Genomic DNA, 18,123 nt, shown 5'->3' with positions numbered 1-18,123 from the left:
TTATTTTCAGCCTTTTGTTATTTTCTTTCCACTGTCTCCCCAAGAGATTTTTTTTTAATTTAACCTTGTGATTTCAATTACCAGTGCTTCTGATCGCTACTCATTAGCTTTCTTTCACTGCAATTATTTGGCTCTTCCTTTTTGCCAATTGATTATGATGTTCTATCAAATATTTTTTTAAGCTACTATATGTTTGGTCATTTTAATATCACTGCTTACAAATTAAAACAACATTTTCAAATTGTAATATTTCTCTCAACAAATAAAAAGCAGATCAAAGCTAGAAACATTAAGAGAATAGCTTTACAATCCTGTTTTATGTTTAGTCTTTTTAAGTAATCTGCATTTTAAATAATCTTGTTTTGACAAATTTTTTATTTAATTGCTTTTTAATTTTTATGTATTTATTTATTTTGAGACAGAGTTTCGTTCTTGTTGCCCAGACTGGAATGCAGTGGCTCAATCTCGGCTCATTGCAACCTCCGCCTTCTGGGTTCAAGTGATTCTCCTGCCTCACCCTCCCGAGTAGCTGGGATTAGAGGTGCACACCACCACGCGCAGTTACTTTTTGTGTTTTTAGTAGAGGCAGGGTTTTGCCATGTTGATGAGGTTGGTCTCTAACTCCTGACTTCAGGTGATCCACCCGCCACAGCCTCCCAAAGTGCTGGGATTACAAGCGTGAGCCACCGTGCCCAGCCTATTTAATTCCTTGTTTAAAAACATTTCTTGGCCAGGTGCAGTGGCTCACGCCTGTAATCCTAGCACTTTGGGAGGCTAAGGCGGGTGGATCACGAGGTCAGAAGTTCAAGACCAGACTGGCCAACATGGTGAAACCCCTCTCTACTAACAAAAATTAGCGAGGCGTGGTGGCACGTGCCTGTAATCCCAGCTACTTGGGAGGCTGAGGTAGGAGAATCGTTTGAACCCGGAAGGCGGAGGTTGCAGTGACCTGAGATCATGCCACTGCACTCCAGCCTGTGTGACAGAGCAAGACTCCACCACGGGGGGGTAAAAAAATTTTTTTTCCCAGCAGAATCATAGGTAAATTTCAAATGTAAAGAAGTAGGAATAATTTAACGAATCCCCACAGATCCATTACCCATTTCAGGAGTTATCAGCTTATAGCCAATCTTGTTTTGTCTGTACCTCCTGATAATTCTGTAGCCAATCTTAAACATTTTATCAGTAATTGTTTTAGAGTGCATTTCTAAACGGCAAGGACTCTTAAAATATAACCTAGCCAGTCACTGTATCTCATGCCTGTAATCCCAGCACCTTGTGAAGCTGAGGTGTTCAAGACTAGCCTGGGCAGCATAGCAAGACCCTGTCTCTACAAAAATAAAAAATACTAGACAGGCATGGTAGCTCATGCCTGTAGTCCCAGCTGCTTGGGAGGCTGAAGCAGCAGGGTCACTTGAGCCTGGGAGTTTGAGGCTGCAGTGAGCTGTGATAGCACCACTATACTCTAGTGTGGCTGGCAGAACAAGATGCATTCTCTGACAAAAAGATTTGTTAAATAAGAAGATAACCTGAATGCAATTATTATACCAAAAAAAAAAAAAATTGGGGCCAGTTTTAGTCACAAGTTTCTCTAGTCAGTGTTTCAATCTCTCCAAATGTCTTGTGCTTTATTTTGTTTTTGTCTGCTGCTGCTGCTGCTGCTATTACTACTGCTACTACTGGTAGTTGTTATTGTTCTTATTGTTCTTCTTCCTCTTTGGTCTAATTTTTTCTTTATTGTGGTAAAGTACACATAACATAAAATTGTGCAGTCATTACCATCATCCATCTTCATACGTTTTTGTCTAGTAAAACTGAAACTCTACCTGTTAAATGACTATTAGATCTCATTAGTTTATTGTGTTAAGTCCTCTGTTTCCTTGCTTATCTTCTGTCTGCTTGTTCTAAACATTATTGAGAGTGTGGCATTAAAGTTGACTATTATTGTAGAACTATTTCTCCCTTTAATTATGTGAATTTTTGTTTAATATAGTTTGGTGGTCTTTTAATAAGTATGTAAATGTCTATAATTGTTATATCTTGGTGGTATGTTGAACCTTTTATTAATATATATAATATCCTTCTTTATCTCTTGCAACTTTTTCTGATTTAAAGTCTATTTTGTCTGATATTAGTATAGCCACCCCTGATTTCTTTTGGTTACTATTTGCATGGAATCTTTTCTTCAACCTTTCACTTTTAATCTGTTTGTGTATTTGGATCTAAAGTGAGTCTCTTGTAGACAGCATATAGTTGGATCTTTTTTTTATATATATATTCTACCAAACCAAAGTTATATGAACGTTTAGACTAATAATTATTATTTGACATATTGGGTTTTTAAATCATGTAGAAAACAAAAAGAGTTATAAACCATTATTACAATAATACTAGCTTTTATAATTACTCAAGTATTTACCTTCATTGATAATCTTTATTTCTTCATATGGATGCCTGGCTTTGTGTTATTGTTTAGTGTCTTTTCATTTCACCTTATAGGACTCCCTTGACCATTTCTTACAGGGCACATCTGGTAATGAACTCGATCAGCTTCTGTTTACCTGGGATGTCTTAATTTTTCTCTCACTTTTGAAATACTGTTTTGCTTAATACAGGATTCTTGGTTGACATTATTTTTCTTTTAGTATTTCGAATATATTGGCCCACTGCTTTCTGGCCTCCAAAATTTCTAATGAGAAACTTGCTGATAATCTTATTGAGGATCCCTTGTATGTGAAGAGTCACTCTTCTTGATGCTTTCAAGATTCCCTCTTTATCTTTCAAAAGTTTGATTATAATATGTCTTGGTGTGGGTCTCTTCGAGTTCATCTTACTTGATGCTCATTAAGCTTCTTGGATCCATGTCTTTCATCAAATTTGAGAAGTTTTCAACCATTGTTTTTTTCAAATATTCTCTCTGGCTGTTTCTTCTTTTTTATTTTTTTATTTTTTTATTTTGAGATGGAGTCTCACCACTCTGTCACCCAATCTGGAGTACAGTGGTGCAATCTCAGCTTACTGCAATCTCTGCCTCCCGGGTTCAAGCTGTTCTCCTGCCTCAGCCTTCCGAGTAGCTGGGATTACAGGTGCACACCACCACACGCAGCTAATTTTTGTGTATCAGTAGAGATGAGATTTCACCACGTTGGCCAGGCTGGTCTCGAAGTCCTTACCTCAAGTGATCTGCTTGCCTTGGCCTCCCAAAGTGCTGAGATTACAGGCGTGAGCCACCGTGCCCAGCCTCCTCCTCTGTTCTTCTGGGACTGCCACAGTGTATATTTGGTCTACTTGATGAAGTCCCACAGGTCCCTTAAGCCTCTTCACTTTTCTTCAATGTTTTTTCTTTCTGTTCCTCACACTTGATAATTTCCATCATCCTAACTTCAGGTTTGCTGATTCTTTCTTCTGGCTACCCAGATCTGCCTTTGAATCCCTCTAGTTAATTTTTTATTTCGGTTATTGTACTTTTCAGCACCAGAATTCCTTTGGTTTCTTCTTAGTTTTTTTTTTATCGTTATTAATATTTCCATTTTGTTTATATATTGTTTTCTTGACTTTCTCCACATCTTTTGTTCTTTGAGCTTTTTTTTTTTTTTTTTTTTGAGGCGGAGTCACCTCTGTTGCCCAGGCTGGAGTGCAGTGGCGGATCTCAGCTCACTGCAAGCTCAGCCTCCGGGTTAAGCCATTCTCCTGCCTCAGCCTCGAGGGTAGCTGGGACTACAGCCGCCACCTCGCCCGGCTAGTTTTTGTACTTTTGAGTAAGAAGGGGTTTCACCCGTGTTAGCCAGGATGATTCTCGATCTCTGACCTCGTGATCCCACCCGTCTCGGCCTCCCAAAGTGCTGGGATTACAGGCTTGAGCCACCGCGCCTGGCCTTTTTTTTTTTTTTTTTTTTTTTCCCCCTAAGATAAGGTCTTGCTCTGTCAAGGTCTTCACACCACCCAGGCTGGAGTGTGGTGTTGGGAACACGGCTCACATCAGCCTTGACTACCCAGACTCAAGTGCTTCTCCTGCCTAAGCCTCCAGACTACCGGTGCATACCACCACACCCAGCTAATTTTTAAACTTTTTGTAGAGATGGAGTCTCACTGTGTTGCCCAGATTGGTCTTGAACTCCTGAGTTCAAGCAATCCTCCTGCCTTGGCCTCCCAAAGTGATAGGGTTACAGGAATGAGCCACCACACCTGGCCTGAGCATCTTTAAGACGTTTGTTTTAAAGTCTTTATCTAGTAGGTCTGCATCAAGTCTTTTTCAGGGACAGTATCTATTGATTTATTTTTGTCAATTGAATATGCTGTACTTAACTATTTTTTCATATGACTTGTGATTTTCTTTTGAAAACTGGACTTTTAAATCTGATATGGTAACTCTGGAAATTAGATTTGGCCATATCCCTAAGGTTTGATGGGGTTTGTTATTTTATTTATTTATTTTTTTTCTGAGACAGGATCTCACTCTCTTGCCAAGGCTGGAGTACAGTGACACAGCCATGACTTACTGCAGCCTCGACGTCCTGGATTCAAGCAATCCTCCTGCCTCACCCTTTCAAATAGCTGAGATTACAGTTGTATGCCACCACACCCAGCTAATTTTTTATTTTTTGTGGAGATGGGATCTTGCTATGTTGCCCAGGCTGGTCTCAAACCCCTGGACTCAAGCAGTCATCCTGCCTCGGCCTCCCGAAGTGCTGGGGTTACATGCATGAGCCACTGTGCCTGACCCTGTTTTGTTTTTGTTTTTGTTATGTAGTCTGTCTCTTCCAAGGATCCGCCTGAGACGTAAACGAAAGGCCTTTGCTCAGTCTGCATCTTTCCCTGGACATGCACAGTCACTTTCTGATTTTACCTCTATATGCAGTTGCTTTTGAATGTCCTAGTCTATTTATTTATTTAGAGACAAGAGTCTCTCTCTGTCACACAGACAGGTACAGTGGCACCGTCTCAGCTCACTGCAACCTCTGCCTCGTGGGTTCAAGCAATTCTTCTGCCTCAGCCTCCCATGTAGCTGGGATTACAGGTGCATGCCACCACACTTGACTAATTTTTGTATTTTTAGTAGAGACAGCATTTCACCATGTTGGCCAGGCTGGTCTCGAACTGCTGGCCTCAAGTGATCTGCCCACCTTGGCCTCCCAAAGTGCTGAGATGAGAGGTGTGAGCCACCATGCCTGGCCATAAATGTCCTAGTCTTAATGTCTAACTCCCAAAGGGGAAAAAGAAAGAAATGAAGGAGAGGAAATAGGGCACTGGCCCTATAAATCCTTGCAAGATCACTTCAGCTAGAGGAGGGGCTTAAAACAATGGAGCAGGGGTACAAAAATGGCCACCCGCCTTTCTGATACTTGGAACAGGATCCTTTTTGCTCACTGTGGCTCCAACAAACTGTGTGTAGGGCTGCTTGCTGTAGGATTAGGGGATAGGTGGGTGCCACTGCGCTAAGAGCTGAAATTGACCAACATTTATAATAATTTATTATCCAAGCCTCTTCTGGAAGTTGTGAGCATTCAGTAGACTCCAGAGTTTCTTAAGAATCACATTAGACAGATTCTGCCAATGCATTGGTTGTCTAGGTGGGGAAACAGATTTCTGGTGGCTTCTTACTCTACCATCTTCTCAGAATCTTCTCTAGTTTGTGATTCTTACTTGAGTCAGGATCTGTATGACATTTTGGCAGTTTATTACCTGGCATCAAGATGTTCCAGGCTCACCTTGTGAATTTCCTGTCTTAAATCTAGAATCAGTTTTTCTCTAAGAAACCCTAATTCCATTGAGTGGGAAATGATATCCAGAATCTAAGCACTTCGGGGTATACTTTGCTACTTGGTGAATCTTTACCTTTATGATTTGTTGATTCATTGCAAAAAGCACATACTTTCACCTCCTTGCTGTCTTCCCTTTTTGGGGGTCACTATTTGAGTTGCCCCCACAGCTTACTCTTTTGTGGATGTGTGGATTTGTTTGGATTATTTTTCCAAATTGTTTTATTTTGAACTAATTCTGTTGCTGTGCCGTTAGGTTCACTAATCTTTTTCTTCTACAATAATCTGCCATTTATTCCATCCAGTGTGTTTTCATCTCTCACATTGCACTTTTTGTCTCTGGAAGTTCATTTTCAGGCCTTTTTTTTTTTTTTTTTTTTGAGATGGAGTCTCCCTCTGTTGCCCAGGATGGAGTGGAGTGGCGCAGTCTTGGCTCACTGCAACCTCCGCCTCCTGGGTTCAAGTAATTCTCCTGCCTTAGCCTCCTGAGTAGCTAGGACTACAGGTATACGCCACCACACCTGGCTAGTTTTCTTTGTATTTTTAGTAGAGACGAAGTTTCACCATATTGGTCAGGCTGGTCTCGAACTCCTGACCTCGTGATCCGTCCGCCTCGGCCTCCCAAAGTGCTTGGGATTACAGTCGTGATCCACCACGCCCGGCCCATTTTCAGTCTTCTAAAAAATACCTTTCATATCTCTACTTAATTTTTTGAACATATGGAATACAGCTATAATAACCATTTAATGTCCCTGTCTAATTCTAACATCTGTGATGGTTCTGAGTCAGTTTCACATGATTGATTATTTTAATTTTGGATATGTTTTATTGCCTAGTGATCACATTTGTAAGTTTTACCTTATTGGCTGCTGGATGTTTTGTATTTCTGTAAATCTTCTTGAGCCTTGTTGTGGGATGCTATTATGTTACTCGGAAAGTGTTTTATCCGTTTAGATTTTACTTTTATGATTTGTTAGATGGATCCAAAGCATTGCTCAGTCCAGAGCTAATCATTCCCTCTGCTGAGGCAAGACCTTCCCAAATATATCCTACCCAAATACCCTGTGACTGAATTTTTCTAGTCTCTTTGCTGGGAACAGGCACTGTTCCAAGCCCTATGCGAATGCTAGGCATTGTTCTCTATAATCCTTTAAGATGTTTTTTTCTTCTCTGCCTCTGCTAGTTTCCTCACACACATGTGCTTTGCTGAATCCTTAAAGGGGTGGGCCCCCTCTGCAAATCTCCAAATTTCTCTTTCTGCAGCTCTCCCCTCTCTGATACCTTGTTCAGTGAATTATAGCTGCCTTGGTCTCTCCAGACTCTCAACTATTTGAGTTGCCCCCACAGCTTACTCTTTTGTGGATGTGTGGATTTGTTTGGATTATTTTTCCAAATTGTTTTATTTTGAACTAATTCTGTTGTTCATTGATTCAACTTGTGGAGTCTACCTGGAAAGCCTCAAGGCAATAAGATGGGGCAATCCCCGGGTTCAGCTCTTGTTTCTTTTTTTCAGGAACCACTGTACTTGTTGTCTAATGTCCAGAGTCTTCTGTTGTTTCTGTATTTGGTCTATTTGAGTATTGTTTTTTCAATAAGATAAATCCAGTCCCTGTTACTCCATCTTGGCTAAAGCACAAAACTTGATAGGTGCTAGGTTTTTTTGGGGTTTTTTTTGGTTTTTTTTTTTTTTGTATTTTGTTTTCTTTTTGAGACAGAGTCTCACTCCGTCACTCAGGCTAGAGTGCAGTGGCATGATCTCTGCTCACTGTAGCCTTAACCTCCTGGGCTCAGGTGATCCTCTCACCTCAGCCTCCCGAGTAGGTGGGACTACAGGAACACGCCACCACACTTGGCTAATTTTTGGATTTTTCTTATAGAGATGGGATTTTACCTTGTTTCCCAGGCTGGTCTCCTTGAACTCCTGGGCTCAAAGGATCCACCTGTCTCGGCCTCCCAAAGTGCTAGGATTACAGGCATGAGCTACCATGCCTGGCCCTTCATAGGTTTTATATTTAAGAATTTGCCAAGCAGTTTTCCAAAGCACGTGTACCATTTTAGACTTCCTCCTAGCATAATACAAGAGTTCTAATTGTTGGACAACCTCACCTACATTTGGTGATGTTTAGTTTTTTTATTTTAGTCATTTATTAGTTTGAGATGCTATCTTATTGTAATTTTGTTTTTTGTTGTTTTTTTTTTTTTTTTGAGACGGAGTCTCGCTCAGTCACCCAGGCTGGAGTGCAGTGGCCAGATCTCAGCTCACTGCAAGCTCCGCCTCCCGGGTTTACGGCATTCTCCTGCCTCAGCCTCCCGAGTAGCTGGGACTACAGGCGCCCGCCACCTCGCCCAGCTAGGTTTTTGTATTTTTTAGTAGAGACGGGGTTTCACTGTGTTAGCCAGGATGGTCTCGATCTCCCGACCTCGTGATCCACCCGTCTCGGCCTCCCAAAGTGCTGGGATTACAGGCTTGAGCCACTGTGCCCAGCCTCTTATTGTAATTTTGATCTGTGTTTGAAGTTGTCATGTACTTTTAATTTTAGGTAATTTGGAACGTTTCTTTTATGAAATTGCTTTTTTTTTTTTATTTATTTAAGAATCTAGGCTAGTTGTTTTATGTCACCTTAGTTTGGATTTGTTTGACTGTTCCCTCATAATTAAATTCAGGTTAACCGTGTTTGTCAAGCATACTACATGGATTATGTTTTAGTCTTCTCAGTATATTGCATTAGAAGGCATATGATGTGAATTTGTGCTTATCATTGGTGGTAATAAGTTTGATCACTTGGTTAAGGCAGTGCCTTCCAGATTTCGCAGTTGTAAAGGTACTTTGTTCTTTTCGTAATTAATAAGCAATCTGTGGAATGATATTTTGACACTGTGACAATCCTTTTTCCCAACAGTCTTTCACATGTCATTTTAGTATTCACTGATTATTATCTGAATCAGTAATAGTATATACTGTAGTGATTGTAAAATAGTGATTTTCTATTTCTGTAATCCCTTATATATTTATTATTTGGCTTTCTTCTCTAAAGAAGATGTTTCTCTTCCTCCTGCCTCCACACTTACTTTCAGATCAGTGTGGACTTGTTCTGTTTTCAATTCATATATTAACTCGTAATTTTATTCTTTAAAATGGTCTGGCCGGGTGCAGTGGCTCACGCCTCTAATCCCAGCACTTTGGGAGGCCGAGGCGGGTGGATCATGAGGTCAGGAGTTCGAGACCAGCCTGGCCAATATGGTGAAACCCTGTCTCTACTAAAAATAGGAAAATTAGCCCAGCATGGTGGTGCGTGCCTGTAGTGCCGAGAGGCGGAGGTTGCAGTGAGCTGAGATAGCGCCACTGCACTCCAGCCTAGGCAACAGAGCAAGACTCCGTCTCAAAAAAAAAGTCTCCACATGGCTGGTGACATCCTTTTCAAGATGGTTCCTGTTTCTTCCTGACATGTTATCTTATTTGTTGGAACAGCAAGGTGTTCCAAGTTTACCCTGTATTTTTCCTGTGTTGGATTTGGCCATTTTTCCAAGGAGCTCAGGCTTTCCTTTAATGGAGAATCTTAAAGTCTGAGCACTAGACCATTACTGTATATGTATGTCTTTACTTGCATGTAGAAGCTAGTGGGGGTGGAAGACATCAAGATACTACTAAAATCCCTGTTGTGCCCTGCACAATTTTAGACTCAGAGTATTCCTACTGTGTGGTGTCATCAGGTTGTTCATACATAAGGACAACACATGGTGGCGCTGGAATCAAGATTAGTTTTGTAAACTGCAGAGCATTAAGCAAGTTTCCTACTTAAAAAAATGTTGGCATTTATGTTTTTGAGGTTTAAGTCTTTCTTGTACATTTGTCTCTTCTATAGTTAAGGAATGATTTGTTTTTCCTTGCTTTGAAACTGTGAGAGTGGGAATTTTTACCCCGGACACCAATTTTGATATTAGGGAAGAAACTAATTTACCTAATCAACAGCTTGAGCCTACTGCTTTCTTTCACTATTTGCATATGTAGGTTTCACTTTTTCTTTTACCATTGAGTATTTTAATGTACATAATAATACTGATAAGCCAGCCGCCCACAATTTTATGTTTCATGGATGCTTTCATTGACTATAGAATTAGACTTTGAAATTTTAGAATATTGACAGCTACATATTTATTCATTCAAGCTCTGTAACTTTTTATACTGAAAGAAAACAATACATAATATTTTAATGGGTGGAATTCACAGCTTGTCTTGCCCTGTTCTTTTGTGCCTTTTTTTTTCCTCCTTAATGAATTCCTAGATATCTGCATGGTATTTGAAGTTTTGGGGCACCATCTGCTCAAGTGGATCATCAAGTCCAATTATCAGGGGCTTCCACTGCCTTGTGTCAAAAAAATTATTCAGCAAGTATGTATCTTAGTCTTGACTTTGTAGTGATTTTTTAATATTCTTAAAGTGTCAGGAGTTTATTTTTTCCAATAGAATTTTTGTTTTAAGGCCGGGTGCAGTGGCCCACACCTGTAATCCCAGCACTTTGGGAGGCCGAGGCGGGCGGATCATGAGGTCAGGAGATCAAGACCATCCTGGCTAACACGGTGAATGCCATCTCTACTAAAAATACAAAAAATTAGCTAGGTGTGGTGGCAGGCGCCTGTAGTCCCAGCTACTCGGGAGGCTGAGGCAGGAGAATGGCGTGAACCCGGGAGGCGGAGCTTGCAGTGAGCCGAGATTGCGACACTGCACCCCAGCCTGGGCAACAGAGCGAGACTCCATCTCAAAAAAAGGAATTTTTGTTTTAAAAAGTAAGTTATTGGCTGGGCACAGTGGCTCACGCCTGTAATCCCAGCACTTTGGGAGGCCGAGGTGGGCAGATCACCTGAGGTCAGGAGTTCAAGACCAGCCTGGCCAACAATGCGAAACCCTGTCTCTACTAAAAATGCAAAAATTAGCCGGGCATGGTGGCAAGCACCTGTAATCCCAGCTACTCGGGAGGCTGAGGCAGGAGAATTGGTTGAACCCGGGAGGCGGAAGTTGCAGTGAGCTGAGATCGTGCCACTGCACTCCAGCCTGGGCGACAGAGCAAGACTCCGTCTCAAAGAAAAAAAAAAGTTAATTTTAATTGCTAAAATTAAATATTTCATTCAACCTTTAGAGTTTATTGTGCTTATTCTGTTTTTAAATGTTTTAACATAACTATTTTCGCCTAGGTTTGCCTCCCATAATAATTAGAAAGGGAAGCTGAGATTCCTGACTTGGGAACATTGGAGCCCTTATCCAGAAGTTCTGGTTGTAAATAGTAATTTTACATGAATAGATAATTGCTATGTCAGATTATTGCCATCTCTTTATACAGCATGATTCATGGGAATTTTCTAATTTTCTAAAGAGCCTTCAATATACAGTATAGAATTTTACCATCAGGAAAATTTTAATACTTCAAGGGGCAAAAATTTGTTTGGATAATATGTCCTGGAAAGAGCTCCAAACTGGGCAGCAAGAGACCTCAGTTCTTCATCAATGAGGAAATTTGAATTAAAGATATCTAAATCTCTGTCATCACCTACATTACAACACTTAGAGGGTGTGTTGAATGTTTATTCTCAGTCTTTGCAATGTACATAGTTGAAGAATATCTCCAAATAGAATTAGCTTTGTAAAACATTGAAGAATTTTTTTATTGTAAATAAATTCTTGCCTTTTTCATAGTTTAATCTTTCTGAGGGCCGGGCACGGTGGCTCACGCCTATAATCCCAGCACTTTGGGAGGGCCAGACGGGTGGATCACGAGGTCAGGAGATCGAGACCATCCTGGCTAACATGGTGAAACCCCATCTCTACTAAAAATACAAAAAATTAGCCGGGCATGGTGGCAGGCTCCTGTAGTCCCAGCTACTCAGGAGGCTGAGGCAGAAGAATGGCGTGAACCCGGGATGCGGAGCTTGCAGTCAGCCAAGATCGTGCCACTGCACTCCAGCCTGGGCAGCAAAGTGAGACTCCGTCTCAAAAAAAAAAAAAATCTTTCTGAGAAAGTTTCTTTGTGCTTTTTTTAAAAGGTGCTTTTATTCTCTATAGAAAACGCTATCATATATATTTTTTTAATGTCCTGTTATAATCTCTTGCTTATCCAGAAAACCTGTATTTTGTGTTTGCAAGTCTGCCACTCTATTTCCATTCAGGTGTTACAGGGTCTTGATTACTTACATACCAAGTGCCGTATCATCCACACTGACATTAAACCAGAGAACATCTTATTGTCAGTGAATGAGCAGTACATTCGGAGGCTGGCTGCAGAAGCAACAGAATGGCAGCGATCTGGAGCTCCTCCGCCTTCCGGATCTGCAGGTATATTTTCTTTTAGGGACTTTGCTCTCATTAGAAGTTAAAAGAAATTTCTATTTTTATTCTGTTACCAGGGAATTAAACACTACTCAATCTATTTCAATAATAACATATTTAAGAAATATTATCAGCTTCCAAGAGACATTCTCACTGTTACTTCCATAGGGGAAGGAGAAAACTAGATATTATTGTGTCTTTGTGTTGTATCTTATAAAAGCTGGTGTGTATTGTTTAAAAATATTTTTTCTTATGATTTGATGGTTTTTGAAGTGTTTACCTCTTACTGTGATCACACATGCTCATTTATAGGACTGGTAGTCTATAGAGGGACAAGATAACATTGCTATTAAGAGTTTGGGTTTAAACACTGGAGTAGACACACTTGGTTTGAATTTGGGTTTCATCCTACACTGAGAAACCTTAGCTGAGTTATTTTGCTTTATTTTCCCTCCACTGGGAATTATTGGGATTAAATGGTGAAGCAGTTAGTAGTGTGCCATACAGTATTATATACCAAATAAATTATGGGACCAGGCACAGTGGCTGATGCCTATAACCCAGCACTTTGGGAGGCTGAGGTGGGAGGATCATTTGAGCCCAGGAGTTTGAGACCAGGCTAGGCAATATAGTAAGACCCTGTCTCTACAAAAATTAAAAAAATTAGCCAGGCATAGTGGTGCATGCCTGTAGTCCAGTTACTCAGGAGGCTGGGGCAGGATGATTGTTTGAGCCTAGGAGGTCAAGGCTGCCATGAGTTGTAATAGTGCCACTGCACTCCGGCCTAGGCAACAATGTGAGACCCTGTCTCAAGACATAACATTAAATAAATAAATATATAAAGGCTGCTTTATGATTTTTTTTTTCTTTTGAGATACAGATTTTAGTTTTAGTAGTGTCACTTTTTAGGAACTTGTTTGATTCTCAAGTTGAAGTATTAGTTATATACTTCCTTTAAAAAGGAAGACTAAAGAAGGGGGAAATGGGGAGTTGGTTGTTAAATGGATGTAGTTTCTGTTTTACAAGATGAAAACATTCTACAGATGCTGTTATACAACAGTGTGAATAGTGTTAAAACCACTGAATGTACACTTATCCAGAGTATAAATTTTTATTATGTGTTTTTTTAGCCAGAGTTATACAAATATTTTTAAAAGAGGAAGACTGAAGATCTGCCTTCCAGCTAAGCTACAGTTATCCATGACATGCTATAGAGCAAATTACTATAGCTCTTGATGTCACCTAGACTCCCCTTTTAAAACTGACAGATTCTGGATAGCATTTGAGGTGAAGAGGTTGTTGCTTGTCCCTTTCTATTTAAAGCAGTGCATGGAAATGGAAAATAGGTGATTTTAGCAGCTTTAGTCGTGGAAGCCAGAAATGGGAACTTGGTTCTTTGCACTTACTGATGCTACCTTTTTTTTTTTTTTAAGTTTGGCAATTTCTGTTATGCATTATTTTCTTTAAAAATGTTAACAATAATATGGCTTCTGCTTAAGTCATTTAAAAATAATAAGTTTTTTCTGCAATGTAGACTACGTAAGAAAGATTTTTCATTCTGGTAGAGTGTTTTATCTGAGCCTTAGTTTATATTGCCTGATGAATGCCAGAATTCTTACTTGGTTTTCTTTTCTTTTCAGTCAGTACTGCTCCCCAACCTAAACCAGTAAGTATAAGGTGTTTCTATATCTAATTTTGATCTATGGACTGCGGGCATGGGTTCTTCTGTTGTGGATGGTAATAGTTTGTTTCAAGTTTGAGAACCAAAAGGAAAAAAAATTCCTGCGCTTCTATAATTTTCTCCAGTAAATTCCCATGCACCTTCATCAAATTTGTACTGGTGAGGCCTCTAAAAAATTTGAGTTTGTCTGAATGTAAACCAGCCCCACAGACTGCTCAGAAGACCACACTTTGTTATTTATTCTGTTTTTATTTGGGTTTATAAGAGTATCCCACATCTTTTAATTTAATGAAAGACTTAAGTGCTATGTTAGGGAAAGATTTGTGAAATTTAATTAGGAGGTAATTAAAGTTAACAACTATCTCCAACTGGGGGTAATTAATTAGCCACCTGAAGGCTTTATCTGTTTGTAATCTCCGCCCAGGCTGACAAAATGTCAAAGAATAAGAAGAAGAAATTGAAGAAGAAGCAGAAGCGCCAGGCAGAATTACTAGAGAAGCGAATGCAGGAAATTGAGGAAATGGAGAAAGAGTCGGGCCCTGGGCAAAAAAGACCAAACAAGCAAGAAGAATCAGAGAGTCCTGTTGAAAGACCCTTGAAAGAGAACCCACCTAATAAAATGACCCAAGAAAAACTTGGTATAAATAGAACATCACAAAAATTACTTTACAACACACTTTAACGTTAATTTATCATTGCTATATAATACAGTGGTTTCATACATACAACATATCTCTGGGGGTATCTTTATAAGAATATGCATCTTGTCATAAATGTTAGGCAGGTAATGTTTAAATGTAATTTGTAACTTTTCTCAGGAAATGGAACATAGATTTCATTTAACAATTGGGTAAAAGTAAGATCTTGGCCCTTCCAGAAATGGGTTTTAGATGTTTAGTCATGTTTTTATGTCACTCAGTATAAGTTCTAGAAAATGTTTTAATCTTGTGAGAAATGTTTCTGTTCTTTCATTCACACACATATGCATACATCTTTTTTTATTCGTTTGTTCCTTAGAAGAGTCAAGTACCATTGGCCAGGATCAAACACTTATGGAACGTGATACAGAGGGTGGTGCAGCAGAAATTAATTGCAATGGAGTGATTGAAGTCATTAATTATACTCAGAACAGTAATAGTGAAACATTGAGACATAAAGAGGATCTACATAATGCTAATGACTGTGATGTCCAAAATTTGAATCAGGAATCTAGTTTCCTAAGCTCCCAAAATGGAGACAGCAGCACATCTCAAGAAACAGACTCTTGTACACCTATAAAATCTGAGGTGTCAGACACCATGGTGTGCCAGTCTTCCTCAACTATAGATCAGTCATTCAGTGAACAACACATTAGCCAACTTCAAGAAAGCATTCGGGCAGAGATACCCTGTGAAGATGAACAAGAGCAAGAACATAATGGACCACTGGACAACAAAGGTACCTATGCAGCTATACTTCCTCAACACTCCTTCCCTGCACAACACAATCATAGATTTCTAGACTAAAAGTATCATTGTTTATGTAACTATAGCTTTACAACAGGTATGTCTAAGTTACCTTTAAATTGTAGTCTGTAACTAACTTTATCCATCATGTACTGGGTACACAGCATTTCATTTGTTGCTATGAGGGCAGAGCTTTTTAATTCTAGAAACTCAGGGTGTTGCTATGCTCTTTTTGTCTTAGAAAAATGTAAGTTGTCTCTTGGGTATTGCTGACTGTATTACTCTTACCTTGGAGAACTTTATTACTCATTGGGTATTTCTCTGTTCATTGAACAGTCTTATTGATGATGCCTGTTGTCTGTAGGAAAATCCACGGCTGGAAATTTTCTTGTTAATCCCCTTGAGCCAAAAAATGCAGAAAAGCTCAAGGTGAAGATTGCTGATCTTGGAAATGCTTGTTGGGTGGTAAGTTAAACTTGTCTCAATGGTGTTTTGAAGTGACTGGGAGAATGAATGAGAATTTGGACTTAGCTGTGCAAAACATCTGTAGTTCTATACCCAGATTGACACAACACTTCAGTGAATATTTTTTCACATTTAAAATAACCTTTTACTGTGGAAAAGTTTAAATATACTTACGAAAGTAGAAAGAATGGTAATGGTGATCATGAAAAGTCCTTCTGTTACCCCACCCCACTTTGGATACCCATTACCCAGATTCAGTAATCTCAACTCCTGCCAGTCTTGTATATATATATTTCGTTATTAACTTTTAGACACTCAGTGTTTATGTTCATACTCCCCTACTCCCATTTTCAAAATGATGACTAACTTATAAATTGTAACCTCCTTTTAATTCACTTAACATATTTTGGACACTTTGCTTTGTCAGCCAAAAATTTAAATACAATGCAGTTCATTACATAGTTTCCCTAGTACACTTTAATCTACGTATTTTTGAGAGCTCTTTGTGATGAGACTCTGCACACAAATCTTTGTATATTTTCTTAGGACATGTCCTAGACATAGAATTGCTAAGTCAGAAGTTCCATGATTTCTAAAAGGGCTTTATGATGTATAGTGTCATTTAACTTACTTTTAATTATTCTTAATGACATGTAATTACAAATAATTATATGTTTTTTGATGTATAGTGTCATATTACACTCTAGAAAAGATACATCAGTTAGCCGGGCATGGTGGCTTGCACCTGTAATCCCAGCACTTTGGGAGGCAGAGGCGGGCGGATCACGTGAGGTCAGGAGTTCAAGACCAGCCTGACCACATGAAGAAACCCCATCTCTACTAAAAATACAAAAAAATTAGCTGGGCATGTTGGCGCATGCCTATAATCCCAGCTACTCTGCAGGCTGAGGCAGGAGAATCACTTGAACCTGGGAGGCAGAAGTTGCAGTGAGCCGAGATTGCACCATTGCATTCCAGCCTGGGCAACAAGAGTGAAACTCCATCTCAAAAAAAAAGAAAAGAAAAGATACATCAGTTATTCTACCTTTAACAACTCAGAAAAGTATTTTCTTCTATGATCTTCAGGCTAAATAGTGGAATCTCATTTTAATTGGCAAATTATTTATACTGTTGTTTTTTATTATGTATCTAATAAGAAAGTGTTTTAAGGTTTTTTTGTTTGAGACAGAGTCTCGCTCTGTCACCCAGGCTGGAGTGCAGTGACACAATCTCAGCTCACTGGAACCTCTGCCTACCGGATTCAAGTGATTCTCCTGCCTCAGCCTTCTAAGTAGCTAGGATTACAGGCGTGCGCCACCATGCCCTGGGTAATTTTTGTATTTTTAGTAGAGGAGGGGTTTTACCATGTTGGGCAGGCTGGTCTCAAACTCTGGACCTCAAGTGATCTGCCCGCCTCAGCCTCCCAAAGTGTTGAGATTACAGGCATGAGCCACCATGCCTGACCAAGGTTATTTTTAATGGACATCTTTTTAAAATCTATGATAGAATGATTCACACATAAATGACAATATTCAAAGAGCCATATGCTTTTAAATGGGACATGGTTCAGACCTCAGAAGGATCTTATTTCCCATATCGATTCTAGAATATTGTGATAACCTTTTAGAAAAAACAGCTTAGCACTGACTGATAAGAATGTGGAGCAGCTTTCCAAGTAATTAGAATTACTCCACTACGCTATCATCTGATCCGGGTCACCCTGGATAACTTTGGTAGTGACTGCAATGGCTTCTTCACTTTCTCCCTTCTGCTGACCTTGCTCCCCATAGACTGTTGGCAACACATCTATCAGAGTGATACTCTTATTTTTTAATTTGTTCATGTTCATGAGGTATAAGTGCAGTTTGCTAGGTTGATATATTGCATTGTGGTGAAGTCAGGGCCTTCAATGGACCCATCACTGGAACAGTGCACATTGTAACCACCAAGCAACCTCCCTTCGTCTACCCTTTCACCCCACCCTCTGAGTCTTCATTGTTCATCATTCCACAGTGCCTCCACGTGGACACATTATGTAGCTCCCACTTACAAGTGAGAACATGTGGTATTTATCTTTGTTTGAGTTGTTTCAGTTACGATAATGGCATCCAGTTCCATCCATGTTGCTGCAAAACACGTGATTTCATTCTTTTTTATGGCTGAATGGTATTGTGTACCATTCCATACCACATTTTCTTTATCTACTCCTAGAAACTTGGGTTGATTCCACAGTTTTTATTATGAATAGTGCTGTGATAAACATACAAGTACAGGTATTTTTTGATATGATTTATTTTCCTTTGGGCAGATACCCAGCAGTGGAACTGCTAGATCATGTGGTAGTTTTATTTTTTGTTCTTTGAGAAATTTTCATACTACTTTCTTTCTTTTCTTTTCTTTTCTTTTCTTTTTTTTTTTAAATGGAGTCTCACTCCGTTGCCCAGGCTGGAGTGC

At 39.6% G+C, this 18,123-nt stretch overlaps 1 protein-coding gene across 1 annotated transcript in view; it reads left to right on the top strand.

Moving 5' to 3' along the window:
• SRPK1 (SRSF protein kinase 1) overlaps positions 1 to 18,123 on the top strand; it is a 92,571-nt gene that overhangs the window by 38,856 nt on the left and 35,592 nt on the right. The window contains 6 exon segments of the mRNA XM_009204992.4: positions 10,043 to 10,149; positions 11,919 to 12,084; positions 13,719 to 13,744; positions 14,184 to 14,397; positions 14,777 to 15,196; positions 15,569 to 15,669. Coding sequence (XP_009203256.1) covers positions 10,043 to 10,149; positions 11,919 to 12,084; positions 13,719 to 13,744; positions 14,184 to 14,397; positions 14,777 to 15,196; positions 15,569 to 15,669 — 1,034 coding nt within the window.

This window comes from Papio anubis, chromosome 6 (genome assembly GCF_008728515.1).
Source record: "Papio anubis isolate 15944 chromosome 6, Panubis1.0, whole genome shotgun sequence".
In the NCBI taxonomy this organism is placed as follows: Eukaryota; Metazoa; Chordata; class Mammalia; order Primates; family Cercopithecidae; genus Papio; species Papio anubis.
This window is presented reverse-complemented; position numbering and strand designations above follow the sequence as displayed.